Source organism: Camponotus floridanus, unplaced genomic scaffold (genome assembly GCF_003227725.1).
Source record: "Camponotus floridanus strain SB8 unplaced genomic scaffold, Cflo_v7.5 scaffold88, whole genome shotgun sequence".
Lineage (NCBI taxonomy): Eukaryota > Metazoa > Arthropoda > Insecta > Hymenoptera > Formicidae > Camponotus > Camponotus floridanus.
The window spans coordinates 579,378-599,106 of record NW_020229858.1 but is presented as its reverse complement, the minus strand read 5'-3'; the positions used below and the strand labels follow the sequence as shown (position 1 = coordinate 599,106).

General features: G+C 28.8%; 3 protein-coding genes across 5 annotated transcripts in view; all 3 read right to left on the bottom strand.

Annotated features, from left to right (window-relative positions):
• Positions 1 to 4,197, bottom strand: part of LOC105258126 (protein stum) — a 29,953-nt gene extending 25,756 nt beyond the window's left edge. Inside the window, exons 1-3 of the mRNA XM_025414693.1 lie at positions 4,082 to 4,197; positions 3,412 to 3,563; positions 2,827 to 2,915 (exon numbers count right to left, since the gene is read on the bottom strand). The gene's annotated coding sequence lies outside the window, so the exon portion shown is untranslated. The remainder of the gene's footprint in view (positions 1 to 2,826; positions 2,916 to 3,411; positions 3,564 to 4,081) is intronic.
• Positions 4,198 to 4,693: 496 nt separating this feature from the next.
• LOC105258128 (hippocalcin-like protein 4) lies at positions 4,694 to 9,743 on the bottom strand. 2 transcript variants are annotated; one of them, XM_025414694.1, is made up of 6 exons: positions 9,580 to 9,743; positions 7,467 to 7,664; positions 6,138 to 6,419; positions 5,540 to 5,870; positions 5,098 to 5,296; positions 4,694 to 4,755 (listed from the first exon to the last, which is right to left on the bottom strand). In XM_025414694.1, the coding sequence occupies exons 3-6, from the start codon at positions 6,256 to 6,258 to the stop codon at positions 4,708 to 4,710; spliced, it is 699 nt and encodes a 232-aa protein (XP_025270479.1). In that variant the 5' UTR covers positions 6,259 to 6,419; positions 7,467 to 7,664; positions 9,580 to 9,743; the 3' UTR covers positions 4,694 to 4,707. The 2 variants fall into 2 exon arrangements, with proteins under 2 accessions (XP_025270479.1, XP_011267513.1); XM_011269211.2 differs by lacking the exon at positions 4,694 to 4,755 and having other exon boundaries at positions 4,978 to 5,296.
• A 681-nt stretch (positions 9,744 to 10,424) lies between these two features.
• On the bottom strand, positions 10,425 to 19,415 carry LOC105258125 (phosphoinositide 3-kinase regulatory subunit 4). Of its 2 annotated transcripts, XM_025414691.1 has the most exons (18): positions 19,254 to 19,415; positions 18,615 to 18,795; positions 18,392 to 18,535; positions 18,052 to 18,206; positions 17,766 to 17,956; positions 16,771 to 17,501; positions 16,264 to 16,572; positions 15,750 to 16,133; positions 14,823 to 15,149; positions 14,236 to 14,562; positions 13,987 to 14,152; positions 13,769 to 13,879; positions 13,471 to 13,663; positions 13,163 to 13,328; positions 12,809 to 13,079; positions 12,380 to 12,710; positions 12,081 to 12,285; positions 10,425 to 10,590 (listed from the first exon to the last, which is right to left on the bottom strand). In XM_025414691.1, the coding sequence occupies exons 1-18, from the start codon at positions 19,343 to 19,345 to the stop codon at positions 10,567 to 10,569; spliced, it is 4,308 nt and encodes a 1,435-aa protein (XP_025270476.1). In that variant the 5' UTR covers positions 19,346 to 19,415; the 3' UTR covers positions 10,425 to 10,566. The 2 variants fall into 2 exon arrangements, with proteins under 2 accessions (XP_025270476.1, XP_025270477.1); XM_025414692.1 differs by lacking the exon at positions 10,425 to 10,590 and having other exon boundaries at positions 10,658 to 12,285.
• Between the last annotated feature and the right edge of the window lie 314 nt (positions 19,416 to 19,729).

Below are 19,729 nucleotides of genomic sequence, written 5' to 3'. Positions count from 1 at the left end.
ATTACATACATACAATATTAATAATATATAAATATTAATATAATTGTAAAATAATAACAGTCATAAATGATAAATTTTTAAAAAAGAACAGATAAAATATAAATTTGATTTTATTTATTCTGCGCACCCCTGGGTATATTATACAAAAAAGAAACAAAAAAGGTTTATAATATGAGAATTTTACAGAACATAATATATTTTGCGGAATCATTCCTATAATTCCTATAATTTATCATGTCGAGTACAATCGGTCTCGGTTGTGAACTGTTGATGAGAGGGAGAAACTTATATGAAAGTAGCACCGAATTTCTAGAATTTCGATATAATCGATAAATAGTTCTGATTTTTTTTTCTAAAAAGAAAACATTTTGGCAATTAGCAAATAGAATATCGAAATTTAAGATTTCTTAGTAGTTTTGGATTTTAAATTTTTTAGCAGAAGTTTTTGGATTTTAAATTTTTTAGCAGAAGTTTTTATAATTCATAAGTTAATTTTGAAATAGAAAAATTATATAGTTTTCGTCAGCATTGTATATATATTTAGATTCCTACCTTTCACATTTAATCACCGGACACTTTTCGAAAAAGATGTCTTAGAAACTTTAACACTCCCATAGAGAAGATTTGACTTTATATACATATATATCTTTATCGATTATATCCAAATTATCATATCTGCAAAAAAAATAAAAAAGAAAGAGAGAGAGAGAGAGAGTCCGCGAGTTTCACACGCAACACCTACGTCCACCCACGTGTTCTCCCTTTCACCCTCATCCTCTTCAGAGTTGCGCAGACCTTGTCAAGAATGCGACCAAATAACGCGGGAATACGCAGTCTAATACATAAGCCGTCGCATCTATGTATAATCGAACCTCTCGAGGCGAGGCTATTCATTCATTTATTAAGCAGCTAGCTCCGAATTATTGGAACATTAGCTTGATTGAACGAAACTGGGCACGGCCTATAATACACGGAATTTATACTGCCTTTCCTATGTCATCATCGATGAGTGAATATCTCAACGTCGGCTGCGCATTCTTACATGCGACTATGAATGCCGATCAAATAATTTAACGATCGAAAACGTTTCAATTAACATTTATTCTAATTTGAAATATTTTATTAGTAACTTTTTTTACTCAAAAAAATCAATTCTTTAAAATATAAACATTGGAAACTGAAATTAAATAATAATATTTAGAATATGATATTAAAATATGATACGGTATTTAAAATTCATATTCTAAATATTATTATTTAATTTCAGTTTCCGAGTACTATTATGTTCAGAATATTATTTTTTTAAAAGTTTACATTTTTTTTAAGTTTTATATATAATATATGTATATACTTTTATTATCCCCAAAATTTATATTTTAGAGAATTAATCTTTTTGAGTAAAAAAGTTGCTAATAAAATATTACAAGTTAGGATAAATGTTAATTGAAACATTTGTGATCGTTAAATATTTGATTTCGGCATTCATAGATGTAAGGACGCGCAGTCGAAAAATAATAATATTTAAAATATGATATTAGAATATGAAACAGTTAAAATACTTATTGGGATAAATGGAAAAATATGAATACTACTTTAATATATAATTTTAAAGTTATAAAATTTGAAAACTAATAAATGTATAAAGAAAATAATATGACATATGTTAAATATAATTTATAACACACAGACACATCATTTTAAATATATTTTGTATTTGTACTATAATATTGAAGAAACTATTGCCCGGCTATCCAGATGTAATTTGGATATTTTGGAACTGCTAATCCCGTACTCAAAGATGTAAGTCTCTGAGAAAAAACGTAATATTCAAAAAGTTATAATAAACTACAATTATAATAATTAAAAGTTTTATTATCGGAATAAAAATTAGGACATTAAAAAATATAATAAAAAAATATAATTCTAAATATGTATGTATACATAATAAGAATATTGAAAGATTAGAGGCAATTATTATAGATTTTATTATAGATATATTTTATAAGAAAATTGCATTTTTTATGTTTTAAATATATTCTATGTATTTCTAAATAAAAATTACTATCCTCACTTATTGAATGCAAGATTTTATAGATACAAGTTAAGAATGCTAAATTATATATTAAATATATTAAATAAAACTTTTCCTCAAAAATTGCAATTTCAAAATATATAATATTTTATTAATATATAATATTTTATCTTAAATTAATTTATGTATTTTTCTAAAAAAATTGTCCTATTAATATTGCTTATACAACAACGTTAAATACATGTTTATCAAATGCAATATTTAAAAAAAAATACTAATAGAGTACTATTAAAAAATAATAAGAATATAACTGCTACATATGCATATCTTGACAAATTGATATTTTGTGATAAATTTATTATTCAATTACTTATGCACTTGATATATAAAAAAAAATATATATATATATATATATACATAAAATTTATAAATAATATAATTTTTATACAGTGTCTTATGGCAATATAGAATTTATTTTTATATACTGATTTGATTAATTTATTCAACTATATATCAAATCAATAAGCATTAATTAAGCAATTAAAACAAATTTAATCAATACATAAGTAATTAAAATTAATTTATTCACATTGGAAAGGAATATTATGATATATTTTATAAAATCTCTTATTAATTTATGTTAAATTATTTTAAATGTTTTCTAAAATATCAATTTGCTCTACTTTCTCTTTTTTCCAACAAAAATGTAAAATAAATTATTTATAGATGTTAATAAGTCGTTGCAACTATTTGCAATACAAAATATTTTAAGAATATTAATATTTATTACTTACTAGTGCTATATTTTTGTGAATTTCGCCAAAAGTATCTGCAAATTTTGTTGAACTTCAGAGACAGCCAAATGTCCAAATGTCAGTTAGATCTATAAAAAAAAATTATGATATAAGTTACAATATAAAAATCAAAATAAACATGTAAAATTTTAAAAATATCAAAACTATATGTTAATTTCAAAATGGATTTATTTAATAAATTGTATCAACAAATTACTTAGGCTAATAGTAAAATGCAAATTTAAATTCGAAAATCACAAAAGAATTACAATAATAAATATATAATAATCACATCTATTTCGTGCATGAGTTAGAATAACAAAAATTATACTTATAAATATACACTTGTAAATGTTACACTTTACTTAAAATTTCAGTATTTCGAATTGTTTGATTGATCCCTCGAAAAGATAGAAATTTTTTTTCTTCAGTCAATTAAACAAAATATTTTTGAAACATTGATAATTCTAGGTAGATTATCATTTATTGTTTTAATGCGTTGTTTTTTGCGTTTTGATCATGACTTATTTTAAGATTTATGAAAAAAATTGGATTCGCGAATAATTTAAATGAAAAAACACTCACAAAAGCAATTTTCAATCTTATACGACTTATTTTTAGTCTGTATTTTCTGTATTTTTTTTCCGATCTCGCATATATTTGCACACGTCTTCTTCTTCTTTGGATTTTAATGGCCACCTCTGATCTGGGAGCGATCAGTATATTCAGGCCAACAACTGGTTTGAGCGAGAGAATAATGTAGTGAGTTACAAGGTGATGTATCAGGCGCATTCATACCATTTAAATTCATAAATTATCTTAGATCTTAGAAGATCAAAAAGTAGAAATTATGACTCTACTTGCACACGTTACTTTGAACTACTATTTGCAAAGAAACGCTCATCTCAGTACTTATACCTGCCGTAGATAGCGCTGATAATCATTATTACCATACATATCGATAAACGAAAATATGCTATAAATTATTAAGTAATCTTGCAATTTACTCATAAGCGATATTATTACGAATAATTGCGTCTATTCGGCTCAATTTATTCTTTTTGTCGACTTATGTACCTTTGAAAGATCGATAGGATAAAAGGACCTAATGGATCTCCATCGAAAAAATCTTGCCACTTGAAATTCCGGTCTAATATTTAATAAAATTACTAAATAATCTTACAATTTATTCAGAAGACGATTTTATTGCAAATAATCGCGTCAATTTGGTTCGATTATCTCTTTGTTGGCTTACTTTTACGGATTTTATCGGAGCTCGATGTCTCTGCTTCTTCATGACACGATGTCCCGCGCGAAAGAGGAATATGAAGTTGCTGCAGAAGCGCGCGTAGCATGTTTAGCCAATCAGAATAAAGTCACCAAAACTTCCTGCGTTCTGATTGGCCAAGCAAATGAAGTATTTGTAGCGCCAAGTGGAAGGTGCAATAAATCTTTAAACACGATTTTTAAAATTTTGATGAGAACGGTATTTAAATATAATAAACGCGCGCGCAATATAGATTATAAATATATAAGGAAATTTTATTTTAAATGTACAAATAAACGGAAGATAAAGTAAAATGCTCTAATATATATAGAAATAAATATCTTGACCGAAAAATATTCGCTCGATTTTTATCTTTCTAAATTCTATCTAATATGCCATTAATATATTATGTCATATTTTTATATAGCGATACCATAAAAAAAGAGAGAGAAAAATATGTATACTATTTCAAAGTGATAGCGAGGAAAAGATATATATATATATATATATATATATATATATATATATATATATATATTGATGTTTTTTTATATATATTTTAATTACTTTATACGTGAGTAAATTATTCGTTAATCTCTTAAAATCGTTTTTATTCACCAAATTTTATTAAATGAAAATAACTGGTTGTATATAATAGTATCCTGTAAAAATAAAAATTTACCTTTGAAACCTTTCTACATATGTTTCCATTGTTCACTATTATCAAAGAATTTACTGATTTATGCTGAGTTTTTTAACATTAAAAGGACTGATAACAAAACAGTTGTATAAATCATATCTTGTAGATATTTTTGATTAATATCAAGATTAATATTACTATTAATAATAAAATATATATATTTACTTCTATTGAAGGGAGAAAAACCTGATTATACTTAACTAAAGAGACTCTATTCAGGCTTTCATTCGAAATTCTTGTTTACTAAATAGAGTCCTTCTAGTGTTAAATTTCTTATGGTATAAGATATAGAATATGTTCGTACATTTTTACAACCGCTCATAAACTCTTCTCTAGAGATCACACCATCTTTATCCGCGTCCATTTTCTCGAAGAATCTGTCCACTTGGCTATCAATTATGGGTTGAATAATCTGCGCACCCTGCATTATCTCGTAAACCGCGGATATTGTAATTAACATTTCTTGTCTCGTGATGCAACCGTCTCCATTCAGATCATACAACCTGATAAACAGTAAAGATTCGAAAAGATTCATCTGCTATTCATATATTTTCGAAACTATCAGTTTAAAAAGTTGTTTCAGTTGAGAAAGAATTTGATAATAAAATTAATTAGTTTTCTCTTAATTAATAACAAATATATTATGGAATAAAATAATGTGTTTTTTTTCTTCAATCCTTACGATTATAATAACTCGTTATTAATATGAAATTATAGGAATATAAAGAAGTGAGATAGACCTTTACCTGAATATCCAGGAGAGTTTTTGATCCACATTACCATTAATAATCAATGTCATAGCTCCAAGAAGATCGCTGAAGTTAACAATACCATCACCATCCCTGTCAAAACTATTAAACACAATCTGCGCGTATCTAGTTGGCTCGCCTAACGGAAACAACTTAGTATATACGAACGTCAAATCGCCAGTTATCGCACATCCTCTGGGACACAATTGTTTAAAGACACGATACAACCTGCGAATTTCATCTTTGGAAAAGCCGGTGCGCCAAATTAGGGTTGACAATTGTTCGGGGAAGATGTACATCGAATGCTTATCCTCTTCCTCAATACTCTCTATGAAAATATAATCAAATATAGTGATAAGTGTTTAATATCACTGAAACATGCTAATACTGTACAACTAAATTATTAAAATAATTTTTATTTGTATAAAAATGTTTCAAATTGTTAATACTGCAGAATAATTGTTTCTCTTTTTAAATTATAATATATTCGGTAAATATTTTTCTATTAAATTTTTTACGTTGAAAAAACTCAAATCATATAGTTGTAACGAGTAATAATAAAATTATGTTGCTTAAATCGGGTACTATAACATACCAGTAATTTTGTGGATGCTTTCTCTCATTTTCCTTAGACTACGTTGCATTTTTATCGAGAAGCTTGACCGGCAAAAAGACTTAGAGCTATCTTTGCCATCGATGTTGTTGAAATTTGACATCCGAAAAAATTCGAAGAGATACGATGAGACAGTTTGACAGCGATCAACGCTTTTCTTGAGCGAAATGGAACTGACGCATATGCTGCAGCCAGCTGTACAAAACAGTTTTGATGATGAAGTCTGCAGTAGTCAAAATATTTAGACGATTTAACTTGGCATGTCTGCAAATTTCAACGAGAAGCGACGTATGAGCGACATCCGGATGATCTTAAATGCATTGGACATTTTCATCCACATTTTCGAACATTTTTTGGATTCTAATGAAGAAGCAGATTAAATTCTTCAAATTATATATTACATTATCATTGTGCTCTTTCTTATTAGCATTTAAATTGCTAAGTGAAATAATTCTTGAATGTTTTATACTTAAATGCTTGAATTTGCTGTATACAGAGTTTAATATCAATCTCGTTAAATCATCTTCTATTATTATAATTATAAAAAGTAAAACTAAAACTTTTGACCCAGTCCAAATTTCAATATTGTATATTTGGTAAATTCAAGATTATTTCTCAGACAAAAACAAAAAATAATGAGCCTAACAATAAATAGTATAAACACTTCTTAAAGAATACGATTCTAAAATTTTTTGTCAAAAATATGAAAAATATAAAAAATCATCTATCAACGAGCCTCTTTATATAAAATATAAAACTATATAAAACTATGCTAGATGGATTTTCTCTGCCAAATCCTATTAATAGTCAAGTGGATTGGCAACCATTACAAATAGGAAATCGCAGAATAAATCGAACTGATAATTTACAGTGCACAATTTGAAAACTTTCGGAAAATATTCACAATTTATTGAATATAAATTATTTTGAACTGATTAATCTTGTCATTTGCAATTTAAAGATCTTGATAACGAGAGGTTCTATTATTATCATTAATTTTTCCAATGATACTTGTCAAGATAACATAAATTATTTAATCCTTTAATTACAAGTCCATCTAGTCAGTTATTTATTTTATTAACTTAATAAAACAAGATCCGAGATAACACAATGTACATCAGAATCAATGAAATTGTCAACAAGTGATCCCCGCATCACAGTATATCTTAAAATCACTTATTGACGACGACAACTATGTTTTATAGAACTTATGTTTCATCGTTGACAGCCGTAGTTAAATAATTAAATCAGTCCTTCTTACGATATATATCCAGTATATAAAATCCAGTATATTATATAAAAATTGATTACCAGTATATTGTAGCTAGTATTTGTCAGTTTCTTATAAGATTGCCTGCAATGTGAATGAAGCCGAGATTTCATATAAAATGATGAATGACCAAAAAAAAGGTTTGATGATTGTACTAGGATTTCAGCTGATTTGCACTGATATAGATTAACGTTGATTGAGGGAGACAAAATTTCTTTTCTTCTAAGCAGGATTACGAGCTGGAAAAAATCACAATATTAGACATTATTGTAGCAGTTAACATAATTATTGTTATAAAACTTCTGTTAATTATTGTTTTAAAACTTCTGTAAATTTAAAACCTAAAATCTTCTCTTTATGTATGTGTGTGTGTTTAAATATTTAAACTTTATATATTGTCAAACAATTAAATGTAATTTAAACACCAGTAAAAATAATACATGAATGTAAAGCATACATTTTTACCAATAAGCACTTTATCTGAACAAATATTTGAAAAAATGTGTGCATATCGGAGAATTTAAAGTGTTAAAGGGCAACTTGCGCCATATTAATCTGTATGATTGGTTTCACGAAAAGTATGTCAAGTTTGTGAGTAATATAATCCATTAATATCTTCGCAAGCAACGTCCTTGACATAATATTCGAATGTAGAGCAACTTCCAATCAAGTTGCCAGCGCGCGGAAGAAAGACGCGACGATAAAAATTACACATCTCGCGAGAATTATATCTTACGAATTATACATATTATAATATATGTAGGTCACGCAATCTTTTTCTTTCGCAATCTTACTGAAGAAACGCATACGCCGCAAATACATTTTATGGTCGAACGCACGATATACAATGACGTACCATAATAACGTTACGTATAAAAAATTATTATTTCATGCAGAATATCGGATATACATAATGAGCCGAAAAAATGCGATTTATGAATTAAACATCGCGTATGTTAATCGAGGAATCGTACGCAATTCGATTGCGATTAAATTATACTTGCGATTACAATATAATTACATACGTCTGTTTATAAAAAAAATTATTAAATATAAGTTCTTTTTTGCAAACAGGCAGAGAAAATGTCATTATTACAAGACGTAGCGGCATGCCAGACAAATGAGTAATTATTATGTGAAATCAGAATCTTTACATATTTATCTCTCTCTGTTTTCCGCGAGCGATATTCTTATGTGCGTGGAATATGCGAACAAGAGAACAAATAAGTGCTACGAATGTTGCATATAGATTGGCATAGACAATGGAAAGGGGCCTTCCCTAAGTTCAAAAACGCGCAAACACGTGCGTCATTTTGCCAGCACGTGCAGAATCCTAAATCAAGGAAATGACAGAATTTGCAGATATCTGAAATCTCTCATTGTTCGATTCAGAATCATATCACAAAAAAAAATAAAAGAATCTATTTTAAGTGATTAAAATTCTTTATAAGTTATTAAAAAAATTAGAAATTGATAATATACTGAAATATCAAACACACTCATAAAAAAGCTACAAAATAATAAAATCTTTTCTAAAGAAAATTAATACGATTATCTGTAGAACTTAATCGAACCATATGTACATACAGTATATACAGATTTTTTAGATAAACTCTAGATTTTTATATGACAAAGGATTTACACGTTTTATATCTATAAATAAAAATCTAAAATCATACACTTCAGTGTTCACAGAATGAAAGATTTAAGAAAGCGCAAGAGAAATATAAATAATTTTGTATCTTCTACTTTCTAGCACGTTGAGCTTGTTTAAAAAGTTGATCAGATTTAAATATTCATATATTATATAATGAATATAAGCATAGAGCTGACTATTATATATTTTATTATTATTGATCGAAGATGTGTGCGAAGATACTTCTTCAAAAGGCAACGTGAATTTATTACTAGCCAAAGCGGTTTTTCTGAGCGGTAGGGCGGCAGCCTGATGTATATAAAACAGTAAGCATCCAGCATCTCTTCACTACGGGAGTATAGCATACTTGTTACAACTGTTCGCGATTAGACAGAGAGAAGCGATTATTCATGTATCCATACACATTTTGGTACAATTATTAACTCGCAAAATTGTACTGCTTGTACTTGCATTTTATAAATCGCGCAGTCAAGGAAAGAATACTTATTACAACTTACTATTGAGAATATTGGAGTGTCCAAGAAAAATGTCACATCAGTGTGTTATGGCTCAGAAAGTGTGAAATTTGAAAGTCACAGTAAAAGAAAACGCGTCGAATTAGTGACGTAACGCATCTCATTATATGATCTTTCGGTGCGTAAATATATTGTCTCTATTTCTATTTCTGTGCTATATATACCTTGTTAGAAATGATAAAATTATGCATTAATTGCACTTAATAAAATTTTCGTTTTTTATTTAGGGCGTTTATTTAATTTTATCACAAGCCCTGTATTATTACAGACATGACAGATCAAAGTAATTGTAAAGAAAATAATAATCATTTTAATTGACAAGGAATCAAATAAATGTTAAGAAATTATAAATGAACAACAAAATCTTTTTCTTTATATGATTTTACAAAAATTTTGATTTAATAAAAATTTATTTAAATGTAAAATTAAAGATTATATTTATTAAAATTTATTAAAGATTATATTTTTATAGCTGAGAGAATCTATATACAAGATATCAAGTTCAAGAAATAATTAAAATCTTAGATCTTCAAATCTTATTTTAAAACTTTGCTTTAAAAAATAAAGAAAGTTAATATTAAACATATAAAATTAAATTAAATTTTAATACATATACATATACATATATATATATTAAGATTTTTTAAACTACTTATAAAACTGGGAAAAGTAATCTTCCTTCTTTCAGATCATTACAGAAAAATTATAAAAACGATCAAAATTTTCAGATGGAATTAAAATGAAGCTAATATTTCTATTGCTGTTATTGGTCAGTTCCTCTTTTTGCGTACCTTGGCTCAATTTATGGTTTCCTCGACAATCTTCGTATGACAATCAAAATATCGAATATGGGAACGGACAAGATGGCTCATATCGGCAAAATCGTCAGGGTAGAGGTGGTAAAGAACGTTGGAAGCAAATTTGCAAGACGATAAATCCTGACTCGTATGCATTCCCAGGACGCGTGCCTTATCCTGCCGCACCTGTCTGTCCCTGGTAAAAAAAACTTTCGATCAAATCTCATATCTATCATGCCAAATACAAACAAGAACTCGTATCATGCGTTAAAAATATGAATTTATTGTAACAACTTATAGAATTTCAGACAATGTACATCCATTGATTGAGTATTTCAGTCGGTATGTTTACGTGTGTATGTCAATGTATATGATAATATTAGCAAAGTAATATACATAAATATTCGCGCAATTATATATAGTTACTTACTGTAACGCGTTCAGCATGTAAATGAAGCATGTTATGAAGCGAGGAAATAATTGTCCGTATCTTCGAACATTAATCTTATTATCATTTTAATTTCATTCCTTAATTTGCACTGGTATTGAAATTAAAAAAAACGAGTATAAACTCACATAAACATAAAGATAAAAAAATTGAACAATATAAATAATCTATGAAAACACAATTTATGAATTAATATTTTAGATATTTCATAATAAAAGAGCGTTCTATTACACTGTAAAATCAATTCATATCAGTGCCATCTCTTTTAATATTAAATTTAAGGTGCGCATATGGAATCAAATATCTGCTAATTTAGATACAGCTATTCCGAAGGCTTGTCTATCAATTTGTGTAATATAGACATTCTAAACTCGTTACATCTATTTAATATATCAATAATATTCCAAGCTATCTTTTTCTTCGCTGTCTTTTACGTACAAAAATAAATTATATACATTATTATACACAATATAATGCGAGTTTACGTTCGATTTTCTTAAAAAATGCATATTTTTACAATGCATTTATAATCACTGATAATCTTAAATATATATGTACATGTAATACATATATATTACATGTTTTATATACAGTCCAGAGAGAGGATCACAGAGTTATTACAGCAGGGCAGCTTCATACGTATATCGATATTTATGATTTAAAAAAACAAGAACAATCCTAAATTGTCCAAGTAAACTGAATAATATAAAATATAATTTAAATTGAAATATAATTGTAAATTGTTTTTTCCCACTTGTATGTAATTCATCTATAAAATTATATCTAGAAATTATATTTTCTCTCTGAAAAAGAAAAAAAAGATAAATTATATAAATCTAAATAAATAAATGTGATTTATAGAATTAATTTTAACAGAGAATATATCATCATAATCTGCAACGAGTTCTGATGTCAACGATAATTACAAAAAAATATTTAAAAAAATATAATTACTAATTTTTTTCCAAAATGAAATATTGTAGCATATCCATGCTGTTTATCACGATTCCTCCGACTGTCTTTAAATAAATTATACTATAATAATTATCCGGGCACATTGCTGGACAATTTGCCTATTGGATTATTCTAGAGAATAACTTATTTCTTATCCTTGAATCACAATGATTTCGTTATTATGAGAGAGAAATCCGCATTGCACTGTTAAAAAAATCTTTTGTCGTCCGAATAAGGAACTTTGGAATCGAGTTTGGGAGTGTGAAAAACAATCATTTCCAAACTTGTATTAGGCCGTCCGTGCTTCCAGTGAGAATGCACATATTCGACATAGCTACGGCAGAGATCGTATCGTGTTGGCCGGAAGGTGGAGTTTCAGGACCGCTCTCTTCTATGTTTCTTCCTCTCGCATCGCTTCCAGATGATGGATTAGAATCATCATCTACTAATACTTCTTGCACAACATTTGTTCCATCTATTAAACGTAAACTGTAAACAGAAAAGTGACATCATAGAATATCATTGCGCCGTACAATATACATATACATAAAGTACAATTTTTTATATCTGATTCATCACTGACTCATATGCTAATGAATTCGGCGTGAGGACATCGTTGGCAGCAGGCAGAGCGACGTAAGACGCGGTGGGTCTATTGAAATCCCAGAAACGCAATCGCATATCGGTGCCACCGGCCAGAAGGAAGCCCGAGCAATCAATGCATCCGGCATACATGGCACATACACTATGACCAGCCTGGGTGCGACTCAATGGCGGGGCGCTCGACGCCCACAAAACCATTTGTCGATGATCAGTCTCTAGATTCCACATTGAGATCTCGTTGTTACCCTGTACCGCCGAGATTATCCACGAGTGTTCCGTTGGATGTGTAATGACTTTTCGCACTCTAGCTCCTAAAGAAATATGATGATGATATTAGAAACAATGATAGAGTATACTGAGTTGTATTACATTTACATAAGGATAATGGAAATAATCGACGATAATCTACCTGTCGGATGCTTGATACTCGTTATTGGCAATTGAAATCTCAAATCCCAACAAGTATGAATACCCGAGCTCGTGCCGAGAGTCAACCATTGCTGATGACTATTCACGCAAAATGACGTGATAACTCCGTGTTTCAAATCGTTTTCCAAACGCCATGTTGTTCCAGGACATCGTAAGTCCCAGCCTACTAGTGATCCATATAACGAAGCATACACGAGAACCGATTGAGAACCGCAATCTAAATATTGTAAATCAACGGCACATCCTTCTTCCTGTTAAATAAATCACAAACAATATATCTCTAAAACATTCCCGTCAAATGTTTATATGATATTATACAGATTATAGATCTCACCTGAAGATCCAATTGACGAGTGCCAATTAGACTCATTTTACTAGAATTTGGCTCAATCCGAAGTACGAATACCGTTCCGGATGTGCTTGCTGAACTAGCTAAAGATTGTCCTTGATCGCACACGGTTAAGCCAACTAATGGGCCTCCTCTATGCATGTATGTTTGCCTATTTAAAATGTACATCAGAAAATAAATATCATTAAAATAACTTGAGATTTTAAACTTAAGAATGATATAATTACTAAGCGTGAAAAAAACACAGATATTTTTTTAATATATTCAACTGTTTTGGAAAAAAAAATGTATACCTAGAACGATTAGCGATATTTCGTCCTTCCATTTTACTGGCATCCCAAATTTTAATGCATCCGTCGGAAGAATTACTTGCAAATAAGTTAGTATCCGGTATCGGAACCAATCTATTCACTGCGGCTCGGTGCTCATGAAGATGCGCGACCGGAACTCCTCGAGGTCTCCAATCTTTTGGCATTGATGTGGAGCCTTTTAATCAACATCGATAAAAAATAGAGAAACATATCGTGATAATTTTGTGATACATATGATTGTGATACATATAATGTATGCAAACTGCTATATCTTACTTACCGACTTCACAGACATTATTGGCCCAACGTTTCGCTCTTAATATTGCTGTATGTTGCTCCTGCTTTCGACATGTTAATTGCCGTACTTCCAATCGGCATGGAGCGCACCTATCTATAAAATCATCAAAATCTCATTTAATATATTTTTTCATAGAAATCTTATAAAATTTCATTCAAACAAATCGATATTATCTCAATATTTTCATTAATTTTATTTACATTGTATGTAGGATCGTTCGTGGAGCGAGTGGTCGTTCATGAGAGAGTTAATGCTGGTCATATCTGACAGGCAATGATGAGGAGATAAATGAATATCTCCACTATGTATGCTCTGATTAGGACTACCACTGCTTCCAGTCATGTCTGACATTTTAACAATAGCATGCTGTCACACACACAATAAGATGATTATTATAAATTAGTATAAAAAATATAAAAAGTAAAGAATTATTGATATTGCTTGATTACCTGAGCATTGTCTTGAGCTGCAAACATTGTGCGCCATTCCTGATTCATTGTTGCATACGTGCCAACAGTCTCTGATGTTCTTCGATCTAATCTCTTGAAGGGTGGCAAAGTCAAGTCTCCCTTCGTATCAGGATACAATACAACGACATGATGTCTTATCCTGTCCTTTATTGGACTTAACTCCAGTTTGCCATCAGCAGGTTTTATAACATTTTGCTTCGTATCAGCAGAGCGATATTTGTTAATCTTCATCAAGTGTGGTTTCATGATTAACAATTGATCCTCAACTGCCTCCGTCATCGATTCCGAACTCAGTCGCCTAAAAAGCTAAAAAGAACATGCTTGTGAATTTTTTGCATTTTTTTCATACGCAGTAATAAATGTCATCGAAAAATAATTTATAACTTTACTTAAATTACTTTCAAGACATAAATATACAATACTTATTTTTTTATATTTTTATTTTAATATTTAGCTTTATTATGTAATAATAGACCTTTTTTAAACATTATTTTTAGTATATAATCAAAAACTTATAATATAAATATAATCAATTATTATATATAAATATAATCAATTTTACTTACATTTCGCAAAGAGGTACTCATATCATTATATTGTGGTGGTACAACACCCATCACAGCTTTTGCTCTGGCTGCCTGTCTTTGTTCGAGTACCTGAAATAATTCTTCTACGTCGTTATACTTTACTATAGAGTCATATACTATTCTGGATATAGGAGGTACAAGAGCCTCCAGCAATAAAATCTCCTTTTCTATCTGAATCAAAGAGTGTTTCAAATATGGTTGAAGCATTGTCTGAACTTTACACTGAACATCTACCACATTCAGAGTTCTTGCCGCCGCGGATATAAAGCCGACGGTTGCATGACGTATCCATAAATTTGGGTGGACCTACAAAGATTGATATATGTAAATTGATCGTGTCAATATGCGAAATGTTTTGAATCAAATTTTTTTTTCATATAATTATAATTTTTTTTTACAAATTTAAACTTACATTTTTTCTAACGAAAATTAAAGAAGCTTATTATTTTTACTACGTACGACATTTGCTATATTTTTAACATTAAATATATTTTAATGTTTTAAAATATGTTTTAATATATTAATGTTGTAAATTAAATTTTTTAAATAAAAATTGATTTAAAATAATATTAAATATTTTAAAATAATATTATTAATATAAAACTTATTAACTTCAAATTTTTTACTTTTAAATTCTTTATAATCATAATATAATATAAATTTATAATCATAATACAAATATCATAATATATTTGCTTTTAAATTCTTTATAATCATAATCATAATGTAATTAAATTTACATAATATAAATTTGTCGGTTTGATCAAGCAGAAAAATAATTCTAATAAAAATCTATTAGAAAGAAAAAAATCTTATTAGAAAAGAAATATATATAACCAGAATATAACTAGAATTATATCAAAAATTTATCAAATACTATCACATAATAATACAAAGAAAACATACCAGAAAAATCATAGTTTCTGATAATAGTTGATAAAGAGCAGATTTATGCAGCAGACCTAACTCTGTAAGCGTCGCCATAGCATTTATGGCCTTTGTGGTTACAAATTCTTCAGGATCAGATAAGCCTTGCTGTAAAAGAGGCATTAATATAGGGCTACTATGCCAACCAACATATGCAGCCACACCCACTATGCATTCAAAAAAGGAACCTCTCAATTCCTTATCTTCTTTATCATTTAAGAACGTGATAACGTGACTGAGCAAAATATCATTTGCTTTTTGTTTACCAAAGAATACACACAATTTATTTATTCCATTCTCCATCAAAGTTTGTTTCACTAAATTTTGGGAATCTGTTAACAGCATTGAAACTGCTTGTTGGACCTAAATAAAAAGAAAAAAATTATTAAAATAAAACTAAAATAATTTAATATGTATTTCAGTTGGTTCAAACAAAAAATTCCATGAGTTATGTTATTTTATTTTATTTATGAAATATGAAAAATATCTATACCATTTCATGCAAAGTTTGCAGTTCAGTATCATAACTAGGCTTTGGTCCCTCTTTATTGTTCAAATTGGATAAATGAGCATTCTCTAAATAACGTAAAGCAATATGTGCCAAATGTGCAATATTTTCCGCATAAGCTGCCCTAACAATAACTGCCTCATCTTGAGTTATATGTGCTAAACCTGGTAGAATGTATTCGGGGAATATGTTCACATCCGAAGATGGTATCGATTTTACAAGATGTAAACACTTTGTTAGAGTATGTATTGCCGATACTCTCACCCGCGGTGCTGGATCGTGAACCAGATGAAACTGTATTAAAAAATTATAAAAATTATATTATCCCAATTAACAATACAAAAGAATACGTATAATAATTAATTAATATAAGTATTAATATCTAATTTCCAAACATTTCTTAATTAATAAATAAATTGGCAAACAATATTTATTTTAATATACCATGATTCGAAAAAATTTCAAAATATATTAGTACAATGAGATACTTACAATGTAAGGTAATATTCTATCAAGAATTGTCTCATCAGAAACATTTTCAGCTAGCTCCAATAATATTTCTAAACTATATAATTTAGATTGCGAATGATGCAATCCTCTTATGCAAGATGTAACAAGTTGAGTTACAATAACGAGCCCTTCCAGAATGTCAGTCGAGGCCAAAAGTGGTTTCTGGGAATCTTCATCACACATATGTTTATAATTCGCAGATGTCTTAAGTTCTGATTCCATTTCTATTTGACTTTCAGTGCCAATATCTTGAGTTGTACTTTTCATATCAATTTGATTCAAATCGGTCTTATCGGAGCTTTGGTCGCTGTCAACTTCTACCATAGTGTTTTCTTCACTGTGAGCAGAATCATCTTTAATCGATTCCATATTACTTTCGCATTGGCCAGATTTTGTTTCTGCAGATTTCATTTTCATTCGTTCATTTTCTTCTGCCCTTAATATACTTATAATATTGCCAATATCTTTTTTTAATCTAGTTATTTTTTCGTCCGGTGATAAAATCGGAGCGGCAGAAAAAATGAGCATATAAGACTGCAGAAAAGAATAAAAATATTCCGGAAAAATAATACCGCGAGCTTGAGCTAGATAAATTTCAGCACTTTTCCTGTTTATCGGATTTCGCTCAAGCATTGAACCAAGCAATTCTCGTATTCCTGAGTCATCTATGCTGTCCAAGTGTTTGTTCACTGAATATTCATTATTCCTGTATGCTTAACATTTCAATACAATTTTAATAATTAACTCCATAGAAGTTTTTTATATTAAGACTTATATCAAGATACTTTTTAAAATTCGTAATTTAAGAAATAAGAAGAGAAAAAGAAGAAAAAAGATTTAAAAACAGTAAAATATACCAATATTTGTAATTAATATTAAGATATATTAAGAAAAATAAAGTTCTTACAATTTAAATATTAAAGTAAAATATTATTTCTAAAACCAGTCCTATCAATAGCAATTAAACTAATATATACCTAAGAGCTGTGAAAAATCAAATGGTGGATGTCCTTCATTATACAATTCTGTTAAAGCACAACCTGCAGAGAAGATATCCATCATAGGATGTAGATCGCCTGTCTTTACTTCTTGTTCTGGCAATAATAATGTATTACTTAATTCTGAGGATAATGTTTTCACAAATCGTTCAGGAGCTATATAACAAGTTCTGAAAATATTAATAAGTAAAGATTATATTAATTACAATACAAGAAAGAAATTTTCTATAATAAAGTTTAATAAAAGCTTTAGAAAAAATTTTACCTTCTTCTGGAAGTGTCAAAGAAATATGAAAAGTCTGCAGGATTATCTTCTGGTAAATATGTTGGTTTAAAACTGGCAAAATCTGTAAGTAATACCCAGTTCCAGCTGGTTATCATAATATTTTCCAGTTTTATATCACCATGGCATACTCCAAACTATATATATATATATAAGAAAAAAAATTATTTTTTTAATTTTTAAAACTTATAAATAAAAGATTGTTTATTAGAATAAATAAGTGACTCAGATAAGGACTAAAACAATAAAAAATTTAAGGAATTTTCTTGATTTTTTATATACTATTATAAATAGTTACTCTTTTTTAAATGTTTAATTGTACCTTGTGAGCTTGATGAAGAGCATATAATACTTGGAAAGTAATCCACTTTTTTTCAATGCTTGTTAAAAATGGTCTAGTGCTGATTCTGTCATAAAGAGAATATTTGACATATTCTCGCATTATTGAGCCTGCTTTTTCTGTAAGCTAATTCAAACATATAATTAATTCTAATTCCTATGGAAGCTATACTTATTTAATGTTACTGTATGTTTATGATACTCACAATCATTCGTTGAAATGGTAGGCAGTTGACAGCTGAGGCTAGTTTTGATCTAATCTCCTCTAACTTGTCCTTATAGGTAGATAATGGCAATGTTGGATCATGAATTGCAAACACTTTTACAACTATCAGGCCTTCCTGGCTGCGAGCTCGAGCCACTTTGAAAAATCTAGTACTTCCTAAACTATGAATGACAAAGAATTTTATATAACAATAACTAAAGCTTATTATATTATTTAATATTATCTCATAATTTTATCTTGTTATTTTATCTTGTAAATATTTTTAAAAATTAAAAATATTATATTTAATTTAAATTTTAAAAATATTTTTCTATATATTGCAACATCTTGATATATTATTCATAATTTATTATTGTACATAATGTGAATCATGCAAGAACCATATGAAAGATTCAATGAAAGATTGTCAACAGATAGTAAGATGTCATGCATGTTTGAATATTGTTTGTATTATTATTAACAACATGAATTATTTGTACGTAATTATAATAACATAATGAGCCATCTTTATTACACAGAACACTTTAATATAATCAACCACTTCATAATAATTTTGCACATTGTACTCTACCAGTAAAATGCGTACGTAAAGTGAAATAATTTGATCAAATGTACTTACTTTACGTCGAACAATAAATCGCTATGATCCGTCAAATAGTGTTCTACTGGAAATATTTGGCTGGGCGCGATGCCCACTAATTGATTACCCATTTTGCTGCTAATAATAAGATAAAGTTTAGACAAAACTAATGTGTTCACTCTCAGCGTCCATCTTTCGCGATTTTTCAGATCTTAAGCGGCCTTTTCATTGACGCTACTTTTTAGCGTCAATGAAATTGCACCTTAACAGTTGGCAGCCCTAGGAGATAGGCTGTGCAGCACTGCGCGTATATAAAATAAATTTGAAATCGCTTCTAGCCTAACCATCTTCACGCGATCGACTTTATTTGAATTGCACGGCATCGCATCGAATTATGATGCGGCGCCGATTTGTTCGAACGTAATTCAGGACATCGCGATGCTGTATAAGCGTCGAATGAGCACGAATTGTCACACAAATATGATAAATCACATCTACTCACCGTTCATCGGCTG